The 14,895-nt window shown below is 42.2% G+C and overlaps 1 protein-coding gene across 1 annotated transcript in view; it reads left to right on the top strand.

The window, feature by feature from the left end:
- Nucleotides 1-14,895, top strand: part of LOC107567483 (reelin) — a 147,227-nt gene that overhangs the window by 109,315 nt on the left and 23,017 nt on the right. The window contains exons 37-49 of the mRNA XM_016253178.1: nucleotides 964-1,048; nucleotides 1,163-1,345; nucleotides 1,690-1,858; nucleotides 2,073-2,175; nucleotides 2,265-2,491; nucleotides 2,569-2,792; nucleotides 3,529-3,679; nucleotides 11,021-11,279; nucleotides 12,315-12,564; nucleotides 12,649-12,817; nucleotides 13,724-13,864; nucleotides 13,939-14,116; nucleotides 14,786-14,889. Of these exons, the coding sequence (XP_016108664.1) occupies nucleotides 964-1,048; nucleotides 1,163-1,345; nucleotides 1,690-1,858; nucleotides 2,073-2,175; nucleotides 2,265-2,491; nucleotides 2,569-2,792; nucleotides 3,529-3,679; nucleotides 11,021-11,279; nucleotides 12,315-12,564; nucleotides 12,649-12,817; nucleotides 13,724-13,864; nucleotides 13,939-14,116; nucleotides 14,786-14,889 (2,243 nt within the window). The remainder of the gene's footprint in view (nucleotides 1-963; nucleotides 1,049-1,162; nucleotides 1,346-1,689; nucleotides 1,859-2,072; nucleotides 2,176-2,264; nucleotides 2,492-2,568; nucleotides 2,793-3,528; nucleotides 3,680-11,020; nucleotides 11,280-12,314; nucleotides 12,565-12,648; nucleotides 12,818-13,723; nucleotides 13,865-13,938; nucleotides 14,117-14,785; nucleotides 14,890-14,895) is intronic.

Below are 14,895 nucleotides of genomic sequence, written 5' to 3'. Positions count from 1 at the left end.
TACATTTCAGCTTATTCTACTAACCCTAACCCTAAACTATCAAAGTTACTTCTAGTTCGTAGAATATCTAAAGTGGGCTATCGAAATAAATAAAGTGTTACCATTTCATGTAATTATATGTTGGTTTTGCAAGTCCCTCTAACACTTGCAATCTCTATTCTAATTCTATTTTATCTACTTGTTTTCTTTTTATTTATTATAAAAATGACCCTCTAACACTAGTGTTCTCTATTCTTTTTCTATTCGATCTACTTGTTTTATTGTTATTTATTATAAAATAAATAGATAGATAGAAAACCTTGCTACGTGTACTGCGTTAGGCTAACCAAGACTTGTTGCAGCACTTATATTTGTGTCCCTGCCGCACAAAAGCGGTGTTGAGTCGCTGGGGGATATCTGTAGCAATAGCCAACAATACATTGTATGGGTCACAATTATACATTTCTCTTTTATGCCAAAAATCATTAGGATATTAAGTAGAGATCATGTTCCATGAAGATATTTTGTAAATTTCCTACCATAAATATATCAAAACTTAATGTTCGATTAGTAATATGCATTGCTAAGAACTTAATTTGGACAACTTTAAAGATGATTTTCTCAATATTTAGATTTTTTTGCACCCTCAGATTCCAGATTTTCAAATAGCTGTATCTCGGTCAAATATTGCCCTATCCTAACAAACCATACATCAATGGAAAGCTTATTTATTCAGCTTTCAGAGGTTGTATACATCTCAAGACTCTTAAGACTGGTTTTGTGGTCCAGGGTCACATATTATTGCTCTTTTGTTGGTTTTGTTTGCTTCTTTTGTTCTCATTTGCAAGTCGCTTTGGATAAAAGCATCTGCTAAATGACTAAATTTAAATGTTATAGAAATGCATATTAAAACTTTCATAGAACTTTTCTACTATGGAGTTTGATCAGTAAATGAGACTGCCTTTGTGCCATGTGTTCCTGCAGGAGGGGCTGCGCATGCTGGTCTCAGCAGATCTAGACTGCACAAACACCATGTACATCCAGTTCTCATTCAAGTTCATAACAAAGGGTGAGTCTGGCGTGAAGCGTGCTGCATCTCCAGCTTTCCTGCTTGTCTTCTGTGAGCTGATGGGAATGAACGCACTGGTTGTAAACACATTATTTCTGTGTGTTTTACTCGCAGGTGTACCTGAGCGCTCTCACTCCGTGCTGCTGCAGTATTCAGTGAATGGAGGGATCAGCTGGCTGCTTATAGATGAGTTTTATTTCCCCACTTCCACAGACACGCTGTTTGTTCACATGTCTTTGCCTCCCAGCGCACAGACCAACTCTACACGCTTCAGACTGTGGCAGCCGTACAACAGTGGTAAGAAAACACAGTCATTCAAACTTACCCACATACACCTCGCTCAACCACAAATACATCACCAGTATAACGAGATGAGTTTGTGTTGTTCCATTATTGGAAATAGTACTGTTTACAAGGTCGGCAAGTGTGTGATCCCCAGTGTTTTAAAAGTCACGTTGTGTATTTCAGCCTTAAGATGACAAACAAATGTGCATTTGGTTCCAAAGCCCTAATGTCATCTAAATACCTCAAACAGTGCCAGCAAGTGACATGACGCTCTTGTTACTCAAGTGACATGAGTATATACTCTGTCTTTTTGTCATTGCTATAATTGTTACACTTGTCATTCTTCAAACCCTCAGGGAAGAAGGAAGAGGTGTGGGTGATTGATGACCTGATCATAGACGGCAACACCATCAATAGCTTGCCGGTTATATTAGACAGCTTTGAGGGAGGACCTCAGGAGGGGAACTGGCTGTTTTATCCTGGAGGAAACACTGGATTCTACTGCCCCTATCAGAGGGCAGGACTGTGAGTATCTGCATAGTGTTCACCTCACATCAGCACGCCATGTTCAAGCATATAAACTATAGTCAGCTCATGCCTCTGGATTTAAGCAGTATCAGCCCAGCTTCTGTCATCCAAACTCAACAGGATTCTGCATGTTCAGCCACAGAGCCTCTTGATGTTGGTCTCAGTGCTGAGAGAGAGCGATGGCATCATGTTAGTCTCACTGTGTTTGCAGCGAAGAGGACTCAGCCGTGGTGTTCATGTCCAGTGAGCTGGGTGAGCACTCCATCACCACACGAGATATTGATGTCAACGAGAACACCGTCATCCAGTTCGAGGTAGGGCTTTGCGTGATAGATGTTGGCATCTTTGTAACTGTAAGTTGTGGTAAGGAAGGTCGTTAGCTACTGTATGATTCCTGTTCTAGATTAATGTGGGCTGCACAACTGAAAGCTCTTCCTTGAACCCTGTGCGTCTGGAGTTTTCTCGAGATTTCGGAGCCACGTGGCATCTGCTGGTTCCTCTGTGTGCCGGAGGGCCCCGACTCAGCTCTCTCTGCTCGACTGAGCTCCACCCGGCCAGTGTCTACTATCCCGGCACCACGCAGAGCTGGAGGAGAGAAATGATCCAGTTCGGCAAGCTGCGGTTGTGCGGGTCAGCGAGTGACGCTTGTGTGTTTTTACGGTTCACTGCTGTGTGTTGGGTGTGTGACGGTGTTTCTGTGCTCTCAGCTCAGTGCGGTTCCGCTGGTATCAGGGGTTTTATTCAGGCGGCGCGGCTCCGCCCACATGGGCCCTGGACAGCGTGTACATCGGCCCTCAGTGCCAGAACATGTGTAAAGGCCACGGCGTGTGTGTGCGCGGCACTCACTGCAGCTGCGATCCGGGTTACTCTGGTCCCGACTGCTCCGTTCCAGACGTGCCAAACCTGGATTTCCTGAAGGAGGATTTCGAAGGTACAGAAGCAAACAGATGTTTACAGTATGCTGTTATTTGACAGTGGTTAGCTGAGTAACAACTCTAGATATCATGATATGTTTGCATTTGAAACACATTTGTAAGAATAGAGTCATGATATTTCAAACACATATTATGGCATTTGGACACTCAAGTCACACTGAAAATATCTGATAGCCACTGTATGATGTATTAAATATCTCTTCAGGAAGTCAAACTACCAGTGAGCTGCTTATACTGGGACAGCAGAACTCATTTCTTAACATCAAAAAATACATGCTGCTTCCAGCCTAAAGTTGACTTCTATGTTAACAATGATTTGGGGATTAATATAAAGTTATTTAATGGGAAATTATGTGAGTGGTGCTCATGTAGTGTGGTATGGCTAAGAAAACTGAAAATGAATAACAGCTATCTCTTCCAAGATTTTTGCCTCTATGTCGAGGTATTTATGCTTGTTGTCTGTTACTTTTATCACAAAGAAGTTGCACTGAATTTCGTTGTACAGCTGTGCAATGACAATAAAGGCATTCTGATTCTGCTCCTCATAACCGTACATTAAACATGAAGTATCTTCACAGTGATTGTGTCATGGTGTGCAGCAGATTCACATTCACTGTGGACAGACAAATAGCTTGCAGTGTATATTTCTCGAAAGAGAAGCTTGACTAGAGCAGATTCATTGGGATTTGTCTGTGTATAAAAATTGTCTATTTTATTGATTGTGTCCCATAGGTGGGGTTTTGGAGTCTGAACATTTCAAGTTGATGAGTGGAGGAAAGCCTTCCAGAAAGTGTGGCATCACCACCAGCGGGAACCACCTGTTCTTCAGTGAGGACGGTTTGCGAATGCTGGAGACATTAGATCTGGACCTGTCTAATGCTAGGTATTCCACAAACACACCAGATGGTTCACTGTGAAAGATGCCCTTCACGCCATCAGTAATGTTGGAGATGTGTGTGTCCTGCTCAGGTTTATCCAGTTCTTCCTGAGGCTGGGCTGCGGTAAAGCGGCTCCTGACCCGCGCTCCCAGCCGGTGCTCCTGCAGTTCTCTGTGGATGGAGGTCTGAACTGGGCTCTCCTGCAGGAGTTCCTCTACAGCAACAGCAGTAACCAGGCTCACCTGGTAAACATTCATTTGGCCATTAATTGTAATAATGCAGTGAGATATATGTTAGTGCTGCACTCAGAGATGTGATCTGATCATCATCAGTCTGTCTGGAGTCACATGAAGAAACAGAACAAACTGAGACAGACTCAATCCAGAAGAACTGTGTCTCCGAGACGCTTCAAGAAACCTCCTGCGAAGCTCCTGAGAAACTCTGCTCAAGTGCACCGAGGGCAAACGCTGCTTTAAACACAAAGATGCTCACACCAAATGTTGATTTCATTTCGTTAATAAAGTTAAGTAATAAAGAAAATCTGTTTGCAAAGCTACAGTTCTTTTTAAAGTTTTAGGCACTTGTGTAAAAGGATGCTGTCAAAAACAATGTCATAAATAGATTTTCTTTATCAATTAGCTTCTATGAAATAAATTAAATCAACATTTGATGTGTGCAGCACTAACATCTCACTGCATTATTACAATTTATGGCTAAATGAATGTTTGGAAATGCAAACTGATATTTTCTGCTGACACACTACAGCAAAAGATAGAAATAACTGACTTGAAACCATTTTTAGCTGCTGAGAATAATGTTCTAATAATTTTGGCCACCGCTGTAGGTCTATCTTTAAAGAATTTCTATAAAAGTGACTTCACACTATACATACAAAGCCTTTTAGAAAGATGCACCCCTTCAGAACTGGATGGCTCAGACTTGCATCACAGAATCTGTATGATCTGACTGCAGCAGGGTTTAAGGTGATGAATGCTCTCTCTCTCTCTCTCTCTCTCTCTCTCTAGAGAGGCCGCGTTACGCTGAGAGCTGGGACTTCGAGGTGTCTGGCTCTTCGTTCCTGCAGTTTGATCTGAGCATGGGCTGCAGTAAGGCTGCGTCTCCGGCCCACGGCGTCCATCTGGAGTTCTCCACAGACTGCGGGAGACACTGGACACTCATCACGCCCGAGTGTGTGCCTCCGGCCATCGGCTGCTCCGGATACACACAGCAGTCCGTGTTCAGCGCTCCACAGTTCCTGCAGTGGAGGAGAGTCACCGTCTACCTGCCCAGCGCTGCCATGTAGGACCCTCTCCGACTCTTCACACAGAGGATCCTGTGACTGTCTCAGATGATTTATACATGCATAGTCTCACACTAAGGGCCAGATTTACTAAACGGCAAATTAGCGTTAGAGCGCAGTTCCATAAAAGCGCAGATGGGAGGGAAATTCTGCTGGTGATTTACTAACAATGCGCACATTATAGAACACAGATGCAGCAGATCATTTCCATAATAACCAGCTCAATCTACCAAGAGCAGCGCAAATTACCGCCTGCTTTAAGACATGCTTTTTTTGGGTGTTAAATAAAGGCACAAATACCAGGAATTTGACGAGTGCAAATGTCAGTAAATCACGTTGCATGATTCATTTTTAATACTCTCCTCCCTGAAGGGAAACTCATACAAATGCATATTCAATAAGGCCAGGCACAAAAATAACTGTGTCCACAGCTTTTCAGCGCTAATGTTTCACTGCGTGTCTTTAGTAAATCCTGACAATAATTCACCATGGGTTTCATCAAGAATGTTCTATGGTTTTAATGGCATTTTTCAGTTCAAGAGTGAAATAAGGTGTGTGGTAAACATAACTTGATGAGACTTTGTTGTAAACATAAATTGCACACACACTCCAAACTTATTGAAAACATACGTTTTTAAAAACGGACATAACTGCTTCCAAATTTCTGTTTTCAGTATAGGTGTGTAATTTACGTTGTAGAATAAAACATCTGAGTATCATGAACTTATGTTTACCACAGACCTTGTTTTACTCATAAACAAAACAAAACATTATAAAACCTCATAGGAAAATCTCGAAAGAATCTTCTGAGTTTTGGCATCACAGCTGTGTAAGTTTGCATGTTTGAATGTTGTTCCCGATCCTGTAGTTCACCCAGAACACGGTTCCGCTGGATCCAGCCTCTCTTGGCTCCTGGAGCTGATGGCTGGGCGCTGGATAATGTGCTGCTGACGCCCGGCTGCCCGTGGATGTGCTCGGGTCATGGACTGTGTGACAACGGACACTGTGTGTGAGTGTGGACTCCAGCTGCTTTAGCTTCATATTCCTCACATGCTCCTCAGCGATCCTGCAGTCACGCTGGGTTTTCTCTCGCTCAGCTGTGATAAGGGCTTCGGCGGGCCGCACTGTGTGCCTCTAGTCGCTTTGCCGTCTGTTCTGAAGGAAGATTTCAATGAGAACCTGAGGGCTGATGTCTGGCCGGAGGTGTACGGCGCAGAGAGAGGCACGCTGAGCGGAGAGCCTCTGAAATCAGGAACGGCCCTCATCTTTAAAGGAGTGAGTATTGCAGTCAAACAGCTGGGATCTTCCAGTGGAGAATTTCTGCACTGCATTATGCATCGAGTCCTCCATCGTCACAGCAGTTAAGGACCACTTGTTTCCAGCATTTCACGAACAGAGTAAAGGTTATGTGTATTTGGCTCCGAGCCCAGAGTACCCCCCCCACAGGTTAGGATAGGGTTAGTTGTAAGGGTGGAGATGGGGAGGTGGAGGGATGCTGGAAAACTGTCAAGGAACAGAGGTAGATCTGCTGTGTATACACACACCTCTTATCTTGTTAATTATGTTGATTACTGAGTGTGCTCCTTTTGTGTTAATTAGGTTAATTATCTGAACGTGCTCCTCCTGAACTTTGTTAATAAAACATAATTTATTTAATGAGTAACACATTATTTAAACAGTCCACTTTAGACATTCTACTAACTATAAGTATCTTTGCAACTTTGTCAACTAGCAGTCATTAGTAGACTGTCTGCCTCATATCTGCTCACACTTTATTTTGAGGGACATTCTACTGACTATTAAAGTCACTTTGCAAGTATATTACAATTTATTCTACTAAACCTAACAGTCTGATAATGCTCTAAAGAGAGCTAGTTGACAGAGTTGCAAAGTTATAGTAAGTAGAATGTCTAAAGTGGGCTATCGAAATAAAGTGTTAAGATTTCATGTAATTACATGTTGGTTTTGCAAGTATGAGTGCATAATAAACTTTCATAGAACTTTTCTGTAATGGAGTTTTATGAGTAAATGAAAAGAGATCAGTTTTCTCTATTTTGTATGTTCCTGCAGGAGGGACTGCGCATGCTGGTCTCAGCAGATCTAGACTGCACAAACACCATGTACATCCAGTTCTCATTCAAGTTCATAACGAAGGGTGAGTCTGGCGTGAAGCGTGCTGCATCTCCAGCTTTCCTGCTCGTCTTCTGGGAGCTGATGGGAACGAACGCACTGGTTGTAAACACAGTATTTCTGTGTGTTTTACTCGCAGGCGTACCTGAGCGCTCTCACTCCGTGCTGCTGCAGTATTCAGTGAATGGAGGGATCAGCTGGCTGCTTATAGATGAGTTTTATTTCCCCACTTCCACAGACACGCTGTTTGTTCACATGTCCTTGCCTCCCAGCGCACAGACCAACTCTACGCGCTTCAGACTGTGGCAGCCGTACAACAGTGGTAAGAAAACACAGTCATTCAAACTTACCCACATACACCTCGCTCAACCACAAATACATCACCAGTATAACGAGATGAGTTTGTGTTGTTCCATTATTGGAAAGTGAGAACCATGACAGGATAATTGGCTCTGTGAGAAGAATTGTAATGCACAAAGGCTGGCATACACTACACAACATTTGGCCAGATTTTTGCACCGATTTACAGACTGGATGCAGAGTCAATGCTAGTAGTTGAAAGTCAACCCCAGTCTGCAGTTTTGAGTTGACAGATTTCATAGAAAATTGAGTAGTGCACAGACTCCGATTATCTGATTCCATCCAGCTGGAAATCAAACATGTTTTATATTTTGAGCTGATTTTGGAAGACATATCGTTTTAATGTGTTGCACGTATCCTTGCAATAAGGCACATTGAGTCTGGTATTTTATGATGCTCAGTTTCCTCTGTAACTGTTTTCAAAGTCGTCATTGCTATAATTGTTACACTTGTCATTCTTCAAACCCTCAGGGAAGAAGGAAGAGGTGTGGGTGATTGATGACCTGATCATAGACGGCAACACCATCAATAGCTTGCCGGTTATATTAGACAGCTTTGAGGGAGGACCTCAGGAGGGGAACTGGCTGTTTTATCCTGGAGGAAACACTGGATTCTACTGCCCCTATCAGAGGGCAGGACTGTGAGTATCTGCATAGTGTTCACCTCACATCAGCACGCCATGTTCAAGCATATAAACTATAGTCAGCTCATGCCTCTGGATTTAAGCAGTATCAGCCCAGCTTCTGTCATCCAAACTCAACAGGATTCTGCATGTTCAGCCGCTGAGCCTCCAGCTCTTGATGTTGATGTTTAAAATTATTTTTTATTTTTTTAGTGCTGTCAAATGATTAATCGCATCCAAAATAAAACTTTTTGTTTACATAATATATGTATGTGTGCTGTGTATATTTATTATGTATATATAAATACACACACATTCATGTATATATTTCAGAAGATTATGTTATGTTTATATATTAAATAATAAAAAAATATATATAAATTATATGAATATAAATATAGACGTGTAAATACATGTAAATATTTTCAAAATATATACATGCATGTGTGTGTATTTATATATACATAATAAATATACACAGAACACACACACATATATTATGCAAACAAAAACATTTATTTTGGACGCGATTTTGACAGCACTAGTTTTTTTTAACCGAACTTAAACATGTAATTTATTCTCCTACATATTTTATTTACTTAATCAGATTTATCAAACACAAGAATGTAATAAAATTCAAGATATAAAATTATAAAATGATATAAATGTATTTATTTATATATTAATTAAATAATTTGCATAAATTTAATACAATTATTCATTAATAAAATTTGCTATATCATTTAAAAGAAAAATACCAAATACTAAACATATCATTTTTAATTACAGTGATGAAAATGTATGTAATTTCTTTCATTTAATTATATAACGTATAATACACCCAATTTTTCATGATTATATATTCATATTAATTACAGCAATTATAATAATTCTATATTATATTATTGTGTATATTTTATTTTGTTATTAAAATGTAATAATTATAAATGTTCATCAGTGTAATTACTTCTATTATATATATATATATCATTTTTTTTAATATCTTTTTTTACATTACAATTATAATCAATCCCCTTCCCCCTGATGTTGATGTTGGTCTCAGTGCTGAGAGAGAGCGATGGCATCATGTTAGTCTCACTGTGTTTGCAGCGAAGAGGACTCAGCCGTGGTGTTCATGTCCAGTGAGCTGGGTGAGCACTCCATCACCACACGAGATATTGATGTCAACGAGAACACCGTCATCCAGTTCGAGGTAGGGCTTTGCGTGATAGATGTTGGCATCTTTGTAACTGTAAGTTGTGGTAAGGAAGGTCGTTAGCTACTGTATGATTCCTGTTCTAGATTAATGTGGGCTGCACAACTGAAAGCTCTTCCTTGAACCCTGTGCGTCTGGAGTTTTCTCGAGATTTCGGAGCCACGTGGCATCTGCTGGTTCCTCTGTGTGCCGGAGGGCCCCGACTCAGCTCTCTCTGCTCGACTGAGCTCCACCCGGCCAGTGTCTACTATCCCGGCACCACGCAGAGCTGGAGGAGAGAAATGATCCAGTTCGGCAAGCTGCGGTTGTGCGGGTCAGCGAGTGACGCTTGTGTGTTTTTACGGTTCACTGCTGTGTGTTGGGTGTGTGACGGTGTTTCTGTGCTCTCAGCTCAGTGCGGTTCCGCTGGTATCAGGGGTTTTATTCAGGCGGTGCGGCTCCTCCCACATGGGCCCTGGACAGCGTGTACATCGGCCCTCAGTGCCAGAACATGTGTAAAGGCCACGGCGTGTGTGTGCGCGGCACTCACTGCAGCTGCGATCCGGGTTACTCTGGTCCCGACTGCTCCGTTCCAGACGTGCCAAACCTGGATTTCCTGAAGGAGGATTTCGAAGGTACAGAAGCAAACAGATGTTTACAGTATGTTGTTATCTGACATGATATTTCATAGTCATCATATTTCAAACATTAAAGTGGCTGCAAAAAGTGTTTGGGCACACTTAAGTCACACTGAAAATGTCTGTTCTAGTAAAAAAGTAATCTATTTAAAATAAATTTCATAGTAAGTATAGTTCAAATCTACTAATATATCTACTGACATATCGTTTGAAACTTACTGATATAAAAATTATAATTCAACTTTATTTGGAGTTCTACTTGTGCATAATGCGCACGCCTATAATGTGTTTGAATGTCACTATTGATGAGGATGAGGAAAATTATGTGAGTGGTGCTCAGTGGTTTTGAACCTTAGGATGCTCTTGGCCCTCCAGCAGTCACCTGAACGTTGTGTCTTAAACAGAGAAAATTAATAACAGCTGGCTCTTCCAAGATTTGTATCACAAGAAACTACTTTGACACAAGAAGCAACAAGACATTTAGTTGATGTTTTCTCTTTCTGCAGCGTTGGACTGCGTAGCCCTGCTCTCATGAAAGCTTGTTGGTGCAATACATATTACACACGGGATTGTGCAATATACTTTCTACTGCTTATTTATTTATCTGTTTTTGCCGCTATGTCGAGCTGATTGTTGTGTGTTACTCTTTATTCTGTGTTTTGCATTCTGCTTGTTGTGTGTTACTTTTACCGTAAAGGAGTTGCACTGGCTTTCGTTGTACAGCTGTGCAGTGACATGAAAGGCATTCTGATTCTGCTCCTCATAACCGTACAGTAAACAGGATGCATCTTCATGGTGATTGATGCATTGCTATTTGTCTGTGTATAAAAAATTGTCCATTTTATTATTGATTGTGTCACATAGGTGGGGTTTTGGAGTCTGAATACTTCAAGTTGATGAGTGGAGGAAAGCCTTCCAGAAAGTGTGGCATCACCACCAGCGGGAACCACCTGTTCTTCAGTGAGGACGGTTTGCGAATGCTGGAGACATTAGATCTGGACCTGTCTAATGCTAGGTATTCCACAAACACACCAGATGGTTCACTGTGAAAGATGCCCTTCACGCCATCAGTAAAGTTGGAGATGTGTGTGTCCTGCTCAGGTTTATCCAGTTCTTCCTGAGGCTGGGCTGCGGTAAAGCGGCTCCTGACCCGCGCTCCCAGCCGGTGCTCCTGCAGTTCTCCGTGGATGGAGGTCTGAACTGGGCTCTCCTGCAGGAGTTCCTCTACAGCAACAGCAGTAACCAGGCTCACCTGGTGGCCCTGGAGATCCCTCTCCGAGCGCGAACCTCAGCTACACGCCTGCGCTGGTGGCAGCCGTCTGAGAACGGACACTTCCACAGCCCCTGGGTTATTGATAAAGTACGCCAAGACACGCATGACATTACTGCAATACACTCACTAACACTGTATTAAATATTCGGTCATAAACATTTTAAAAACAGTGCCTTGCAAAGGCTATTCAAAACCATTAAGCAATTTTCTTTTTACTCCATTATTAAAGCTGTTATATAAGCTGATATTTTAACTCCACTGAAACTCAGAGCTCATTATTTGATTATACTTTATTTTGGTAGTTTACTTTAGACATTCTATTAACTAGAAGTAACTTTGCAACTACATGTCAACTAACTCTCATTAGAGTATTAGTAGACTGTTATGTTAGGGTTAGTAGAATAAATTGACATTAAAGTGGACCATCAAAATGAAGTGTTAACAGTTATTTTTATTGTGAAACTGTTTTAAATCACAAAATGATAATCTAGCAGTGATGACTGGGTACGGTAAGTACATACTAGCTTCATATATCATTCAGTTGCCATTGTGATAGATTTCATCAGTAGATTTGATCCAGGTTGTTCAGGTTAGCCGCATGAATGCCACAGGCATTGGACTGGGCCACACTGGGACATGTTTGTGTCCAGTCTTCATTTGTCCATTCATGTTTAGGATCAACGTCCCACTGAAAGTGTTAGTACTGTTTCTGCTTGGACAGATTATCTTGCAGTATCTTTTGCACGTCTCACTAACCCTGTTTACGTCTGGCATTAAGATGAGTTCTTAGAGGTCCAATCATAAGTTGTCAGCCAAGATGCTTTACATTTCGACTTGGTTTTAACATGCATTTCCAACATGCATTTTACCCGGTCAGTTACAGTTAAATCCAGTGAAATTCAGGCTGCATTCCTCCAAAGCATCATGAGGTAAGTTGATTGTAGAGACCACTGGTGTCAACAGTTCTACGACCTATTTTTGCCAGGCACTGTTTATACAGCCAGTGAACATGTACATTTTGGCTGTTGTGCTGGTTTTGGATCTGTATGTAGAGTGGATATGTAAACTCTGTTGCTCTGCTGTGATCTCTGTGATCTCTGTGATCGGTGTGTGTGTGTGCAGTTGGTTGTAGGCGGCAGTGCCAGCGGTTGGGGGCCGCTGGAGGACGACTTCTCCTCCACAAATGGACGATCTTGGCTGCTGCACCCCGGCGGCACGCGGATGCCAGTGTGCGGCTCTGACGGTGAAGCTTTCGCCTTCATCGAGAAGTCAAACACGCGTTACGGCATCACCACCGACATCAGTCTGGGCCCAGATGCCTTCATCCAGTTTGATTTCTCTGCCTCCTGCTCCGTCACCTCCTCCTGCTACAGTACGTCTCCTGACATGAGCGTGCGCTTCTGTCTGTGTCATGAATAGAAGGGTTTTCCTCTGACGGCTGTTCATGTGTCCGCAGTGGTAGAGCTGGAGTACTCTTTGGATCTAGGTCTCACGTGGCTGCCGCTGGTCAAGGATTGTTTACCCACAAGTCCAGATTGTTCTTCATACACACTGCAGAGATTACTGGTGTCAGATACTTACAACAAGTGGGGCAGAGTTACTTTACCCATACCACACTACGCCAGGTAAGCACCCACCCACACTATTTTCCCGTTTATCACTGTAAAGCTGCTTTAACAAAATCTGTATGACGTGAAACTTGACTTGACACCAGCATGTAAATCAAGTAAGGAATAATTGACGACAAGGCATTAAATTATTGAAAAATAATGCAGAGGAGGTAATGCTGTTACAACTTAGGTGTTCATTATTTTTCAATAATTCAAAGGACTGGAGTCAATTATTCCACTTATACCACTGTTACAACCCCTCAAGTCATTGTTCAGATAGTACTAATTTCTTACACCTCTCGTCCCAAGCCTCCGTTTATAAATTCAATACGTCATTTTAGAGTTAATATCATCTCTCTATGGTTTTTGGCAGCAGCGTCTCTACTAATAGCGAAACTGTACGTTTATCTGCTTCAAGAACAGCAACGTTACCACCTCCATACTGTGCAATGTCATTTATCTTTTCAGTTGCAAACTATATTACTGAAAAATGAATTTGCAGGGTAGGGCTGACAACAAGGTGCATGTGCTTGCAGAGAGCGAGAGCACGATAAAGAAAGTGTACTTTGCATGGATAATAAAAGGTCATTTACTTGGGAAAACATGGAAATTGTAATTCTTAACCCTTTTTGGTCATATATGGTTCATTTGCTGTGTTCAGTGTCTTTGGTTCATTTTGGTTGTTTTGCTGTTGTAGGCTGTGAATAACCTTTGAAATAACTGAAATTATATGGCGAAGTGATTTGGAAGTGCAATGCGGTCAACAGACCGGGAACTACTTCATATCTGCGCGTATCCTGGAAAATAATTGCACACATTAGAATATCCATCAACCAATCAGAATCAAGCATTCAACAGCCCGTGTATAATGACTTCTAAGAATTGAACGGTTTTTCATTGTCTTTTGTGGCAAACGCACAGGTCCACAGCCACGCGCTTCCGCTGGTTCCAGCCGGCGCCATTTGATAAGCAGCAGACGTGGGCTCTGGATAACCTGTACATCGGTGACGGCTGTCCCGAGATGTGCTCCGGCCACGGCCGCTGCAGACAGAGCTCCTGTGTGTAAGTCACTCTCACCTTCACCAGGTAATGCCTGCTGTAAGTCTTTCCTGCTCCTCATGGCTCTTGTCTTTCAGATGTGACCCTGAGTGGGGCGGTGAGTTCTGTGATGAGCCGCTGGTCTCTCTGCCCGCTCAGCTGAAGGACAGTTTCAGTCGAGCTCCGGCACTCAATCACTGGCACCTGCTGACCGGCGGCAAGATCAGCAGCGTCTGTGGAGCCGTGGCCTCTGGATCAGCGCTGCACTTCAGCGGGGTAAAACCGTCTGTCCTTCAGTCTCTGTTTCAGTCTGAGGAGTTCTTGAGATGCTCACATTCACAGTCTTTAAATTACACTATTGCAGCATGAAATCACAATATCATGAAGTCAGAAAAACTAACTATAGATGAAAACTAAAAACAAAATAACCAAATTCATAAGTATTCCAGATCCCAGAGTTAATACTGAGGATAACCTTTGGCAAAGAGCTTATTTTCCTGAAGATTGTGTCCCAGGAGTCTTTTCCTCGAAGGCTTTTTTATAGTTGGCCCATCTATTTTTCATTCTCTCTTTATGAGTTTCCCATCACTGCTGTCTTTCACCGTAGGGATGCTGTTCTCACCACGATGTGAGCTTAAGAATGAGGCACAAAAGCTCAATTTTACTTTCATCAGACCGTGAAATCTTCCTGCAGTTAGCTGTCTCTCAACTGCCTCTAAGCAAACTCCATCTCAAATATCATGAGTTTATTCAGCAAAACCTTTCCATGGAAATCATTTGTTGAAGGAAAATCTGTCTGTCCGTCTGTCCGTCTAGCTTTCTGTCTGTTGTAGTAAAGTTTCAGGATACATGACAGTATTGCTACAGTGCTGTTTGTGTAAGCGAGGGTAGTTTTGAATGAATCGGAGTGTCATGTATCATTGCTGTTGTTTGTCTAATGGCCAGAGCTGCTCTCGTCAGCTGGTGACGGTGGATTTGAATCTGACCAGTGCTGAATTCATCCAATTCTACTTCATGTACGGCTGTATGATCGCACCCAGCAACCGTAATCAGGG

Source organism: Sinocyclocheilus grahami, unplaced genomic scaffold (assembly GCF_001515645.1).
Source record: "Sinocyclocheilus grahami isolate Dianchi unplaced genomic scaffold, SAMN03320097.WGS_v1.1 scaffold1163.1, whole genome shotgun sequence".
NCBI classification, from domain to species: domain Eukaryota; kingdom Metazoa; phylum Chordata; class Actinopteri; order Cypriniformes; family Cyprinidae; genus Sinocyclocheilus; species Sinocyclocheilus grahami.
Note: the sequence above shows the minus strand (reverse complement) of the source record. Positions and strands in the feature narration are given on the sequence as shown.